The sequence below is a fragment of the Haemaphysalis longicornis genome, unplaced genomic scaffold (genome assembly GCF_048455015.1).
Source record: "Haemaphysalis longicornis isolate Haplotype H1 unplaced genomic scaffold, Haemaphysalis longicornis Haplotype H1 scaffold_1, whole genome shotgun sequence".
NCBI classification, from domain to species: Eukaryota; Metazoa; Arthropoda; class Arachnida; order Ixodida; family Ixodidae; genus Haemaphysalis; species Haemaphysalis longicornis.
The window spans coordinates 97,363,428-97,378,459 of NW_027526203.1; the positions used below are offsets into that span (position 1 = coordinate 97,363,428).

The 15,032-nt window shown below is 50.4% G+C and overlaps 1 protein-coding gene across 1 annotated transcript in view; it reads left to right on the top strand.

Moving 5' to 3' along the window:
* The first annotated feature begins 7,858 nt into the window (after positions 1 to 7,858).
* Positions 7,859 to 15,032, top strand: part of LOC144178301 (uncharacterized) — a 59,676-nt gene continuing 52,502 nt past the window's right edge. The window contains exon 1 of the mRNA XM_077706046.1: positions 7,859 to 8,026. Within this exon, the coding sequence (XP_077562172.1) occupies positions 7,925 to 8,026 (102 nt within the window). The 5' untranslated portion in view covers positions 7,859 to 7,924. The remainder of the gene's footprint in view (positions 8,027 to 15,032) is intronic.

The following is a 15,032-nucleotide window of genomic DNA, read 5'->3' on the forward strand; positions in this document are numbered from 1 at the left end:
CCCGCAGTCGGAACACTCCCGCACGTTCGGTGTTGGGCAGACATCTCTCCGGTGGCCGACTTCCCCACACGTCGCGCAGAAATCGAAGTGCTTCCGGTATAAGCTGCACTGTAGGATACTGGAACCGTAATACACTTGTCTTGGTACCCGTTCTCCTTCGAAGGCGACAATGATGGTTGGGGTGTTGCCGACCCTCCTAGCTCCTATAACCGTTGGGTTGCTAGCTTGGCTAAAATTGTCTCTTGCGAGTGGTCGAGCGGCGTGTTTCGTATAACGCCCTTCGTCGTGCCCTCGGGTACCGTTGCGTACGCCCTCACCTCGTACTTCTTTCCGCTCATCTCGATCTCCTTAATCATCGAATATTTGCATTCCCGGGCATGGTCTGGTGTACTCACGATGATAATTTTCTGCTCCTTGTTTGCCACGAAAGCGTTTTGCTGCGTATCGGTTATGGGTATGCCTGCTGCCTTGGTGATAGCTGTCTCGGTGGCCGGGAGCGGGGTCTTCGCCACGCACAGTCCACCGCGCGGTCTTACTATAATTTTGCCGTCCTCTCTCGGTAGGTTAGTGTTAAGCCTTGCTGCAATCGTAGCTGCTACCGCTGCCTTCCTTGCATACGTCTTGGCTTCAGTTCGCGCTGCTGGCACGGAGCCCAAAGTTCGTTCCTCCCTTGGCTTTTTTATTGCGGCCGACCGTCGTCCAGCCTTCTTTCTGTCCTTGATTGTCCGATGCCATTTCCTCTCCTGTGACCTCTACACACATCCGGCCCGTGTCGTCAGTGGTGAGGATCCCTGACTCCTCGATCTCTGTAGGCATAATTCCTGCTGCAGCCATCTGTAGCGGCGTTCGGCCTAGCTGCCTATCAACGCCATGTAATGCGTTCCGAATAGGTTAGGCTTAGCTCCGAACGGAGAAAAAATTGCCAAAAATATCCGGAGAAATCGTACCTTCTGAATAATTCCGGTATCAGCGTGTGCGCGATGACCTCCCAGATGTTATGGAACTAAAACTTTCCGATACCAATTAATATCGACTCGTTAGTTAGCATTAAAGCGGGAGCACGTTAGGAACACGACCGCTCGGCCTGCTGCTGATGATGATTCAGAGAGAGAGAGAAATAACTTTTATTTACATAAAGGGTTAGGGCGCAGTGGGAACGACCCGGAGGGTCGTGACGACTTCAACCGCTCGAGTCACAAGCTCCTTCTGGAGCTTGCGGTCCGAGTGGCCCAACGCCTCCACACAGAAAACACAAGTTAGCCTGAACGGGAGTTTTTTGGCTGGAATACGTCTTTTAAACTCCTCACGGCAGGCGGCCTGCTCCCACGTTCGGTAGTATGATGGTGGAAAAGCTGCCAGTTTGCACCGGGGGCCACAAGCCATCGTAAATAGGCGCATTTACCACGATTGTACCTCTTCATAAAACGCAGTATCTAGCTGTGAATACTGCGTTTGTCCTAATGGGAGTATTAAAAACTCCCATCCCTCCTCCATATCCTTCTTCTCCTCCTTCACGCCTCCCTCCTATACGCCTTGTTAGAGATGAGGGGCCCTTGGGTTTTCTGACTCGTTCAGGCCCGCAGGTCCCGGCTCGGCATGGTGTCGGACTAGAGACTCGAGATGACTGCTTAGGAGGAAACTGTACAGGAGGTTTATTCTACATGATGACAGTCGAGACAGGACAACAAGAATAACACGAATACAGTCGTTTAAATAGAGTTCGTATTCCCCAGATCCCTGGCTAGGTAAAATTTAACTTCACAAAGGTTGTCCAATCAGGTGGGCAGTGGACGACACTTGATGTACCGCCCACGACATGAGGCGTGGCTGATGCACACGGACCACTCGGTCGATGGAAAGGGTGAATATCCACGTCATCGATCGTGTCTTGTGCCGGAGTTGCACCACTTCGCGCAAGTCTTCATTTTGGAGGCCCCGTGAGAACCGAATTTCAACTCGGCTCCCAGCACGTGAAGACGAGTGACCTCCTGCTCTCGCCGACGGTTGGAAACCGAAGAGCTTGGGCACTTGAAACCGCAGCTTCCTTTCGGTGGACCCTTCTTTCATACGTGTATGAAGGAAAGAAGTGGCCCGCAGCGTCCGGTGAACCGAGGATATAGAAGCCGCCACTTGAAACCGCCGCCGCCGCCGTTGGCGCCAGCGTTTCTTGCCTCCTCGTGCCTCTGGGTGATTCATCCACGCACACCTTGCTCTAGGGCTTGCGAGGAATTCCTGTGTTGGCCGATCCTAACAGCCTCCTTACAAAATGGCTACCAGTTGGTGCCGTGTGTCATGTGAACTCCAGCGTACCCGATAATTTATTGTCGATGTGAACTTCCGGCCGCACGAACGAATGTGAAGTGCTTCCCGACAATCTAAGCTCGTTGCGAACATTTTGGCACCAGCCTACACTGAAGTGCGACACACTGCAGCGTCGCCTCCGTGTCACCGACCTTCGAGCCGACGGGATACGCCAGCGAGCCAATGCGAGGCCTAAATGCAGTGATCGCTCACAGTGGCTCGTTAAAAACAACGCGGTTGTGCCTCTGCGAGGTGGTTGAAGGTAAGTTTTTCACATTTTTTCTTGTACACAACATTTTGGGAGACTTGCGCCCCTTCTAGTGTCAAATAAACTCAGCGTGTTTCCCGCGTCACTGCACGGGTGATTCTTCGCCACTCGAGGTGAGCGTTGTGCGTGAAAGACGGCGCCATGCCCGCAACGTCATTGGGGAGGCCGAACCAACGTTACTAGAATAACGTTGGGCCGAACGGTATGAAAGCAATGCGTATTTGCGCGGGTCTCGTGCAGAACACTCACTCATTCACAATCGCGAGCAGAATGAAAACTGTCCGAACTCTGAACGGCTGTTAGGTGTGTTTGTTAGGCTGCGTCTGTGGCTTACCGGCAGGCGAAGGTGAAGTTGGCCGGTCAAACCTCGCAGGGCGGCCGCTTTTCTTGAGAAGTACGTGTGGTGCCAGCCGCGCCTGCTACGAGGAGGGTGACTGCCCCGTGCCGCCGGCGAATAATTGCTTTCACTGGAAAGGGAGAAGGTCCCGGTGCCGTGGGAGCTCTCTGTACGCTAGGCGCGTGTAACTATAACCAGCAAACGCCAATCGAGGGAGCATTCTGTAGAGTCGACGGACGACTGCTTATTTTATATATTTTTTTTGACGGGGGGGCAGGCGCTGGCGTCACACCGACCGAAATTTTTCCTTAACTTTGGGTGAGGGGAGAGAGGGGCAGTGCGGGTGGAAAAACCTGAAGCTCGCTCCCAGAACACTACACGCAAGGAAAAGAGGAAAAGGAAGCATTTTGAGAAGTTGGTCGCCACAAGGATCACGCTCCCTTTTGAACAGCAGAACACTTCGTTTTGGCGAACTAGTGAGCGCAGGTGTCTCGGACGGAGGTGCAATTTTGCGTACCTTTAATTACACATTCAGACATTACGGAAAGTTGGACACAACAGTGACAAGTTCAGCGTCTTTACAGTGCCGTTTTTTTTTTTTTTTTCAGGTCAGATGCCCAATATGCCTTTGTATTTGTTGCCGCATATTTAAAGCCTTTTGCTATCCCTCTAATGCATGTGCTGCAGTGGATTCCTGGGGAACGTGCCAGGAGGTGCGGCAACGTCAGCGTTTGGGAGGCAGGTGCAAGCAAACAGCGCACCGACGACATGCTGACCTCATTGTTTGAAAAAGGCTTAAATTTTTTTCGTTGAGGAGCGTTGTAGTAGATAATGTTCTTACCAAGATATCTTGTGTTCTCGATGTAGGTGTTTTGTTGATTCAGTGCTTTTTTGTCTTATTAACGTGCTCACACGTATATCGTATTTATGTAATTTTTATGCAATAAATTTACTGTGCAGAAAACAAACTTCACCTTTTGCCATTCAACGTTTGAAGCGGAAAAAGACTAGAAATTACGTAATCCTAAACGAAAAATGAAAATGCGGCCTGTGCGCTCATTAAGAACTCCCAAATACAGTAATGAATTCCTCTGCACCGCTTATATCAAGCGCACAAAAACAAAAAAAAAGACCTCGAATGCAGGTCAACCTGCTCCCAACGCGCCCCCTGAAAACTCCCAGTTGGAGGAAACAATACACTCCCAATGGTACCCCTGGAAACTCCCATTGTAGTGGCAGTAAAATGAAACTCCCATATGCTACTGAAAAAACTGCGGAAATAGTGTGAGTAAGGCGACACTCCCATTGGAAGGAGTTTTGAAAACTCCGAATTGGTACTGAGTTATCCAACAAGCCATTTACTCCCATTCCGGCTTATTTATTTGTGATCTGTGTGCATGCACTGGTCAGGACAAATAATTGGAGGGAATGGGTCCACTGCACATGCCCACATTTGGTGTTGGACCGTGGCTTTTTCACCGCAGCGGGGGCAGAACAAGGACGGGTAGAGGTGGACATGATGAAGTACGGCTCTGCACGGTAGAGATTCCGTTTGGAGTTGACGCCAGAGCCGTTCCTCCTCCAGAGCGAGGGACGAGTGAGCGGGGGGGAGCTTGCGGCGGGAGAGGCGGTAATGCTGTGTGGCCTCTAGGAATGTGAGGAGATTGTCCCTAGTCGATCTGGCTCCATGGAAGGAAGAGTCCACATCGTACAAATACCAGCATGGGAATCATCTTCAATATTCCAGAGGAAGAGTGTGAAGCGAAAGGACGCTTCGAAAAATGCGGAGCGCCTATGCCGCGCCTCCTTGGCGCGTGCTACCATGGCCAGTAACTTCGAATTATACGCGAATCTCAATAAGCGCATTTCAAGGCATTTTACCCGCGCCTAAAAATATTTCTATGAGCATAGGGGAAGTGCTAGATCTCGGCTTTGCCCGAGCTTCGCTCAAACTCGGGCCTTTTGGATTCGCCCACCAGGTCATATTTTTTCTAATAATGGAGCAATATGGCAGGGACTTAGATTATCTGTGCATTCATCACTGACTTTATGGCTAGCATTTACAGCTTTACTCTAAACCTTTAGGACCTCCTTTAAATGTACACAAAGTGAGGAGGACGCGAGATGCACGGAGTGGTGGTCAGGCATACCTGCGATTGCCGCCGAAGCAAACCAGTGATGTTACAAGTGGCGTACACACATCACTGTGGGGGGGAGGGCGGAGTACACAGGCTAGGGCCTGTGACGGCAATAAAAATAGCGCTGCACATTAAGACACCTAAAAATATGCCAACCAAGAGCTGCAAGACAATTACGACTTCTGAACAGGTGCGTAATGTCACAGACGGGCAAGAGTAGTGCTTCGGCTTTATCTGTTGCGCACATTGCGCACGCATGAGCGTCTAGCGAGAATGCAAGAAGGTGTTATCACCCGCTTTAAATACTGGCTAATTAGCACATACTTGAAAGGCCCCTTTTTCTGGAATCAGCCAATGTGGCCGTACATTAACAAGCATTCGATGTAGAGTTCCCCAGCTGAACCGCAATATGTCGGTTGACCTCCTTTGCTCTTTCCTTTGTTTGAATATGAAATAATCGATCTCGTTGTCCCGTAGTGCCACCGTGTTTATAATGAAAAGAAGTTGGTCTTTAGATACAATACCACCCTGTACTTTGTTAATGCCGGTCTTACTTTCGACTGGAACCACACTTATCTTACAAAAGTGTGGTTCCAGCCATTCACGCGACTTTCCCACACAATGGCCTATCCTGTTAGCTGCCCATTTCGTGTGTATTCTTGCCTGTACAGATTTCTGCTCACTTTTTCTTAGCCGTAGCCATCCTTGGGGTTCTAAAGTTCCTTCCTGCCTTGTTTAGCAATTAGTTCAGGGGATCGTGCGGTTTCTTTTTTATTTCAATTTCAATGTCATAGCAACAAAAGACGCTTTGAGCGAGAAAAAAAACCATGCACGATCTAACGACGACGATGGTTGAACACGAAGCTTTCTCGTGAGGAATTCCTTGATTGTCGTCTCAGTTCGGTGATTGCCTCGCAGATGGTTTGGACTTTTACTCTTTGAGCTTTGGCTCTCACTAGCAAGCAGATTGGAATTTTGATCGAAGCGGCTTTGGCTTTGACCTTTCGCCATTTGATTTCACACGAAGGAAGCTTCTGGTTCAACTATCGTCGTCGTTAGACGGATGGGCGCATGATTTTGCTGTCTAATTTTGCGCCTCCATGCACCCCTCTCCAAATCCAAACTGCTTCGGCCTTGTGGGAATGGCGCAGTCGGATAGACGCCGGTTTCATGATGCGAGGGACCCAGGTTCCATTTTCACCACGGAAAGCGCTTTCTTCTCGTTCCCTTCACCCACGACCATCGTCATCGCCAGATAAAGTTGGCTTTCCTGCGGGACGTTTTCGACGCGACATACAGCATGAGTGAGACGCAGAAAGCTTCGCTGTAGAACAGTGCACCCATTTATTCAGACTAGCGCCACAGCGCGTAGACACTGAGCGACATGGTTACAGTCTCTGTAGCCGAGAAACGGCTACGAAATTACCTGCTGTATACGAAGCGTACAACGTAATCTCAGAGGCACATAGGCCAACGGACAATGCTTTTCGGTATTCTACCAGGCAACGACCATCCCACAGCGCAAAACTCAAAGCACCACTATATAACGTCACGTATGAATTGGCATTAATGCTTTCGCATTCATTACTATAAGAAGTACTGAGTTGTCCTCGGTATTTTTTCCTTGCCATTTTAAGGCTCAATAAAGTGGACGCACTAGCCCCCGTGTCCTAGGCTTTCTTTACTTTTGATATAGCGCTCTACAGCCGTTGACTCGATGAGTCAGCCTCAACATCAGTTCCTGATCGAGCGCCGCCCTCCTGCGGCAGCGCCAGCGCCATGGCGTGGTAGTACTTGTAAAATAGCGAGACTTAGCCGGCAAACAAAATTTGTTATGGTAAGTGGGCTCACTATGTAAACCTCGCAGGAGAACCCTAAAGGGATCTAAGTGTCTCTTTGGCGCCAGCTCTTGGCCGCATCCAGTCTTTGTAGGACACTACCAACATGGCCGATGCTTGTCGTGAATCGACTTGAAACCCTCGCGCTCCCAAACGAGGTTACCCACGTCAGGAGTGACTTCACTGGCACATTCGTAGCACTTCGTGGGCATGGCGTGCTGTTGCGGTCGCTTCGTTGCCGTCGCCGCTGCCACCCACGATTGTCTTCTGTCGTAGCGTAGCCAGATCGGGCTTTATTGGTAAAACTTGGGCTCCCCGTGACCACCCTCAACGGGTCGTCGGCTTTGTGGATGGTGGCTTAAAGGTTCACGAGTAGGGATTCCTGGGCGCGTTGGTGTTGCATTGCAGAAAAATTCATAGCGCATGTGGACGAGGACAAGAAAAGAGAACAGGGACAGCACGGAGCGCTCCGTAGTGTCCTCGTCCGCATGCGCTATGACTTTTTGTGCTAAAATGTTGTATTGGCCACATTGTTTCATTTGCCGCTTTCCGTTTTCTGGGCTCTGTCGTCGTAAGTGACGTGGAACATAACGTCGGGGAAAAACAAAGATGACGAAAAACGACACCGTAGCTTTCCAGTACTTCCACGAATAAAGGAAGGAGTGAAAGTTTTTACAAAGCAGAACGTATATCGCCATATTTTGTTTGCCCTCTTTCTGATTTAGAATTGTTTTCACATTTCGTTGGAGCATCCTGTTTTCAAAGTTTCAACTCCCCACTCAAGTGGCTACAAGCCAACCTCTGTGCAGCACTTCCTGCAATGAGCCTTCCCGCTCTGCTCCAGCTCTCTTTGTGAACCTTGACGCTTTCGGCCTACGCGAATCGTGCTGCGCCACTAAACGCGCATCGACCTTTGCAGCGCACATCCCTTGTTGTGACGTGTGTGTGCTCAAGGCTATGCAGGGCGAGGACTGATGCGATTATAAGCTTCATACATACCGCGAAGGTTCAGTACGTTGGCAGAAGCACCTGCGGGCGCAAGATGGCTGCGTTTGTAACCTGCGTGCTCCTGGCCGTTGCTGGGGCTTCCATGGTTTCGTGTGACCCAATGAAAGGTGGCTCTTCCAAGCTGGACGCCTTCGAGGTGTGTTTGACTGTTACGTGTGCTCTTTTATGTATAGATTGAAACATACAGAGGAAGTAGCGGTTGCTCTTTGGCTAGTTTGTAATTCATTTCCGACTCTGCACGAGGCAAAAATCATTGACACTGGGACAGGCAAAATGAAAGGGACTGCCTTGTCTGTTGTCCGCGTGTCAATTCTTCGGGTCTGCAGCGAAGTTGAAAACACCGATAGAGGGGTCCAATAGGGTGTATATTACACCTAAAAAGTTTCTGCTGTAGGATTACCCCGCTTGATGCACTCTAGAGGAAGAATCATGAATTCAGACAGCTAATCAATTCTAATCAAAACAAAAAATTGCGAAAGCATTAGCTTGCAGTCACCCAGTACCCCAAAGGGCCAGGGCTTGCTCTTTGCTGGTTGAAAAATTATCATGTCAATGACAGGCAACAAATACGACCCACTATGAGAGCAAATCCAAACACAATTATAGGAATGATATGGTTCATTGACCCACACGTAGCAGTCATTAGACACTTCTAATGCTCAGAACCACAAGCTGATTTCGTTTATATTGACACGGTCTTGATAGATGTATAAAAGAAAGAAAGGTGCGTATCCCGTGACCTCGTGCTTAGCGGTATTGTAAGCGTATGTGATAAAGGGTAACACATCGTCCCAGTTTTTGTGATCTGAGGATACGTACATGGCCAACATGTTTGTCAGTGTACGATTTGTGCGCTCAGTAAGGCCATTAGTTTGTGGGTGATATGGCGTGCTGTGTCGGTACTGTGACCCACAAAGACGAAGGAGCTCTTCGACGATATCCGCTGTGAATTGTCGTCCGCGATCACTTATAACCACCCGGGGGGCACCATGGCGCAGTATGATGAAGTGCAGAAAAAAGTGTGCGACTTCGGAAGCTGTAGCGGATGGCAGAGCAGTCGTTTCCACATATCTTGTCAGGTAATCGACACAGACAAGTATCCATCGATTCCCTGCCACCGACTTGGGAAACGGGCCGAGCAAGTCAATTCCTACTTTTTCAAAAGCTGACGTTGGTGGACGCACCGGATGCAAAGGCCCGGAAGGAGGAACTGTGGGATGCTTGTAGCGCTGGCACACCTGACATTCGGCGACGTACTGCTTCGTCGTCTTTCGGAGGCGAGGCCAGTAGAAACGTTGACGGAGTCGGTAAAGCGTGCGGGCAAAACCAAGATGTCCTGAGGTGACGTCGTCGTGCATAGCATGCAGGACGACAGGCCGGAGGCTCTCAGGCACGACAAGCAGAAAGCGAGCACCATCGGACGAATAATTCCGTCTCCAGAGCAAGCCATCTCGGACGACGAACGGTGAAGTCGACGCTTGAGACGCCTGTGCGGAGACAAAAAATGGCTGCAAGCTGCTATCTTTTTGTTGCTCTTCCTGAAACACGAGTGCATCGGGGAGCGTGGTCGAGATGGAAGCGAAGGAATCGGCATTGTGTTCTTCCTGAAATAGCTGCGCTTGTTGAGGCAGGCGTGACAAACAGTCAGCGTCGGTGTGGCGGCGCCCGCTCTTGTAGACAACAGCGAAATCGAATTCCTGAAGCCGTAAAGACCAGCGAGCAAGTCGACCCGAGGGGTCGCGTAGTCCGACAAGCCAGCACAGGGAGTGATGGTCGGTTACGATGGTAAAATGGCGTCCATAAATGTAGGGTCTGAACTTCTGAATGGCGAAAATCATCGCAAGGCATTCTAGTTCTGTCACCGTGTAGTTGCGCTCTGCTTTCGAGAGGGTACGACTTGCGTAGGCGACAGCGCTATGCGCACCTCCATGCGGTTGGACCAGCACAGCCCCAACACCAATGGCGCTGGCGTCTGAGTGGATCTCAATGGGGGCCGAGGGGTCGAAGTGGCGCAACACAGGACCAGATGTCAACAAACGCTTCAACTCCGTGAAAGACGAATCACATTCGGGAATCCACACAAAGGGGGTGTCTTTACGAAGAAGAGCTGTGAGGGGACAGGCGATCTTGGCGAAGTCTTTGATAAATCGACGAAAGTAGGAGCACAGTCCAAGGAAGCTCCGCAGGTCCTTAAGTGATAGGGGTTTTTGAATGTCACGAACCGCAGCAATCTTTTGTGGGTCAGGCCTGATACCATCGTTGTTAACAAGGAAGCCGAGCACAAGCGCCTGGCGCTTTCCGAAATGGCACTTCTTCGAGTTCAGGACCAGGCCAGCCTGCGCGATGCGCTGGAGAACAACATCAAGCCGCTGGTTATGCTCGTTGAACGTCCGGCCGAAAATTATGACGTCATCGAGATAACACATGCAGACTTCCCACTTCAGGCCCCGAAGGACAGAGTCCATGAATCTTTCGAATGTTGCGGGCGCGTTGCACAGGCCGAATGGCATAACATTAAATTCGAACAAGCCATCTGGTGTGACGAATGCTGTCTTTTCCTTGTCGTCCGGGTGCATAGGAATCTGCCAGTAGCCCGATCGAAGATCGACCGACGAAAAGTAGGAGGCAGAATGCAGACAATCGATGGCGTCGTCAATTCGCGGAAGTGGGTAGACGTCCTTCTTCATCACATTATTAAGTCTACGGTAGTCAACGCAAAATCGCCATGTGTTGTCCTTCTTTCTGACCAGTATTACAGGAGCGGCCCATGGGCTGGTAGATTCCTGAATTACACCGTTCCGGAGCATTTCCTCAGTCTGCTCATTTATAGCGCTGCGCTCAGCAGGAGACACGCGGTAAGGTTTCTGCCGGATGGGTGGTGCATCGCCGGTGTAAATTCGACGTTGCGTCCGAGACTCTGGCGGCGCAGGAGGGTATTTACCCTGCGCAAAATCAAACACTGAAGCGTGCCGAGCCAGCAATTTTTGCAATGCGTGTCGTTGCTCAGACGGCAACGATTTGTTAACCATTTTGACGAAATTGGCTGTATAGTCCAGTTCCACATTAGTCGCAGCGCAAGCCATAGAAATAGCGTCCAGTGAAGTACCTGAATGATTGGCATAACTGGCGAGCGTGAGGCCCTGAGGGAGAAGTACGGATTCTGAGCTTGCGTTCACTGTCCACAGGTGAGTAAAGCCACCCTCCGCATGAACCAAAGCCCGAGGTACGAACACATTTTTCTTCAGCGCTGTGTTCAGTTCGGGCTCAACTAACGCCACACAGGGGCTACCCTTGCTCATTTGGCTGCACTTCACGGGAACGAACATGGCTGCCATAGGAGGCAATAGCGTATCATCGGCAACAGCGAACACTCCTCGGCCGGGTTCGGTGGCTTGCTCGATACAGACAGGCAATACACTCCGCAATGAAATCTCTCCAGCACCGCAATCTAACTTTGCCCCACATTCCTTCAAAAAGTCGATACCGAGAATGACATCGTGCGTTGCGTACTCCAATACGGTAAACTCAGTTCTGAAGGTGTTTCCGCCAAGCACAACGTCCGCCGAGATAATTCCAACTACCCGCAAAGGCTCACCACCAACCCCACGGAAATGTCTAGTTCCATCCCACTCAAACATAACTTTATGTCCAAGGCAATCTTTAAATGACGAGCTCATCACTGACACACTAGCACCAGTATCCACCAAAGCAGTTGCGTTCACACCGTCGACACAAATACACACCTTGTTCTCTACCATCACTACTGACAGGGGATTTGGTAAAACCGACCGTTCCGCGACCTCACCCCTGTCGGCCGCACCAGCTAGTTTCCCAGCGGCGGGGGCACGGACCGGCGGCGAGGCGACGGCGACCGGCCCTGGCGAAGCGGTGGTGTGATGCTACGGTCAGAGACGGCGGGAGACGCATTTCGGTTGGTGAGCGGAGCCGGGTAGTGGAAAACGGGATCCTGGTGGATTGCGCCATCCCGTCGGTTGGGTGAAGAAGGAGCATAGAGCCGCGGAGCTTGCTGCTGACGACGGCGACAGAAGCGAGCGATGTGCCCACTGACGCCACAGAAATAGCAAACAGGTGGTTCCCGATAGCGGTCTTGGTCGCCTTGTTGCCGGTAGCGGGCTGGTTCGACTTGTTGTCGTGGGTAGCCAGCGACTACTCTACGGGATTCGTTCTCGTAGCCCAGTCGCCGGGATGGCGCTCGGAAGCTCTGAACATTGACGCCATCTTGTGGAAACGTACCGCAGGGCTCTGTGTAGCGGAGTTGGGGTCTGGGTGCCGCTACTTGAAGGCAAGGCTCGTGAACGGCGCACTGGTGGAACACGCAATTTGCAGGAGGCCCCGAATAGGCAGGCGGACCGGCGGTGTACGGTTGAACTTGATACCCTAGTTCTTCCCGTATAATACGGCGAACCAAGGATGCGATATCCTCAGATGGACCAGTGTCCACGCTAGCGACAGTGGGAACGTTTGGAAGACGGCCAAATTTGGGGCAAATCCGCCGAAGCTTGAGAGCTTCAAATGTGCGGCAGTAGCTGGCCACGTCTGCTGCAGAGGCTAGGTTTTCCTTTGCAATCAAGAAGTGGTATACGTCTTCCGCTATACCTTTTAGCAAATGGCCCACCTTGTCCTCCTCAGTCATGTTCGGGTTTACAAGAGAGCAGAGTTTAAGGACCTCTTGTATGTATGCCGTACAAGTCTCGCCCGGTACCTGTGCTCGCTGCGCCAGCGTCTGCTCGGCCTTTTTGCGGCGGGAAATGGGGTCGCCAAAAGATTTCCTCAGCTCCTCGACGAAGCTCGCCCATGTCGTGAGCTTTGCTTCATTGTTTTCAAACCAGGTCAAAGCTGTTTCGACGAGATACACCACTACATAGGCTAGTTGCGCGGCTGTGTCCCAGCGATTGTATTTGCTCACCCTTTCGTAGTGTTTGAGCCAATCCTCGACATCATCGTCATCGTTACCAGAGAACGAGCGTGGTTCCTTGTGGTGCCAACCGTTGACCACCACTGGGGAAGAGTTTTCACCATTCCGGGGCGGCGCCATGTCAGCCGGGTCCACGGGCAAGCCGGCGATTCGCCTACTCCGACGGAGAACGCAGGATTCCGCTGAGTCCGCAGGGTCCAGGACGTTGCTACCCCGCACCTCCACCACTTGACACGGTCTTGATAGATGGAATGGGTTTATTTACAGTTGTGTGGACCGGGAAGGGCCAAGCGAACAGATCGGGAAGCGGCCGGCACAGTCACCACCTCAACCTCCTCTTCTACCAAAACCACATGGGGCTTGGTCAATCCCTTTCCATTAGAAACCCCAAAGACAATGTCCTTCGTAGAAACTGCGCTGTAACACTATGTTCTGCACCCTCACCCAGATGTTAGCTTTTCACAGCCCACGCGCTTATCGCGTAAACATTTAATGTTATTTTTTTAAAGACGATAGTCTAGTTGAGTCTACTCAACTATCTAGTCTAGTTGAGTCTAGTTGAGATAGTCTAGTTGAGTCTAGTTGAGTAGACTAGATAGTCTACTAGTTGAGTTTGCAGAACGGAATAACCTCCGCATAATGAATACCTTCTTCTGTAAACGGGAGAGTCGGAAGTGGACCTGGAGGAGCCCGAATGGGGAGCACAAAAATGAAATAGACTTCATATTATGCGATAACCCTGGCGTCGTGCAGGATGTGGAAGTGCTCGGAAGGGTAAGGTGTAGTGACCACCGTATGGTAAGATCTCGAATTAGGCTAGATTTGAGGAGGGACCGCAACAAGCTAGTACGAAAGAAGCCGATAAACGAACTAACAGTAAGACGCAAAGTAGAAGAATTCAGGATCGCGCTGCAGAACCGATATTCCGCCCTTAACGAGGAAGCCGAGCCTACGACACAGGAAGCCAGCGACAACCTTACACGCATCATCACGGAATGTGCAATAGAAGTCGGGGGCACTATGGCTAGACAGGATACTGGTAAACTTTCACAGCAGACGAAAGATCTAATCAGGAAACGGCAAACCATGAGAATCTCTACCGCAGCTGACAGAATAGAACTAGCCGAGCTCTCGAAGTTAATCAATAGGCGTAAGACAGCTGACATACGGAAGTATAATATGGAGAGGATCGAATACGCTGTAAAGAACGGAGGTAGCCTGAAAGCAGTGAAGAGACGTCTTGGCGTGGGGAAAAATCAGATGTATGCACTTAAGGATAAGCAAGGCAATGTCATCACAAATAGGGATAAAATAGTCACAGTGGCCGAGGAGTTCTATAGGGATCTGTACAGTAGCCGGGACATACAGGATAATGCCGAACGAGACAGTAGTTCAAAGGAGATAGACATCCCACCAGTAACGACCGAAGAAGTAAGGAAGAATTTGAAAGAAATGAAAGGGGGCAAAGCACCTGGGGAGGATCAGATAACAGCAGACCTATTGAAGGATGGCGGAGAAATTGTACTTGAAAAACTGGCAAACCTGTATACGCAATGCCTAATGACCGCAATGGTACCGGAATCTTGGAAGAACGCGAACATCATCCTAATCCATAAGAAAGGCGACATTAAGGACTTGAAAAATTACAGGCCGACCAGCTTACTGTCAGTCGTCTACAAGGTATTTACCAAGGTAATCACCAACCGAATCTCTGCAACCTTAGATTTCAGTCAACCTAAAGAACAAGCAGGGTTCCGTAAAGGTTATTCAACAATGGACCATATTCACACGATCAATCAGGTGATAGAGAAGTGCGCTGAGTATACTGAACCCCTATATATAGCCTTCATAGATTATGAGAAAGCATTTGACTCGGTCGAAACCCTAGCAGTCATTCAGGCATTACGGAACCAGGGGGTAGATGAGCATTATGTAAGAATACTAGAGGATATCTACAGTGGGTCTACAGCTAACATCATCCTCCATAGGGAGAGCAGTAAAATACCTATAAGGAAGGGTGTCAGACAAGGAGACACAATCTCTCCAATGTTATTCACAGCATGCTTACAAGAAGTATTCAGAACGTTGGATTGGGAACAGGTGGGAGTAAGGGTTAATGGAGAATACCTCAGTAACCTCAGATTTGCTGATGACGTTGCCTTGCTAAGTAACTCCGGGGACGAATTGCAAAACATGCTTTCCGCAC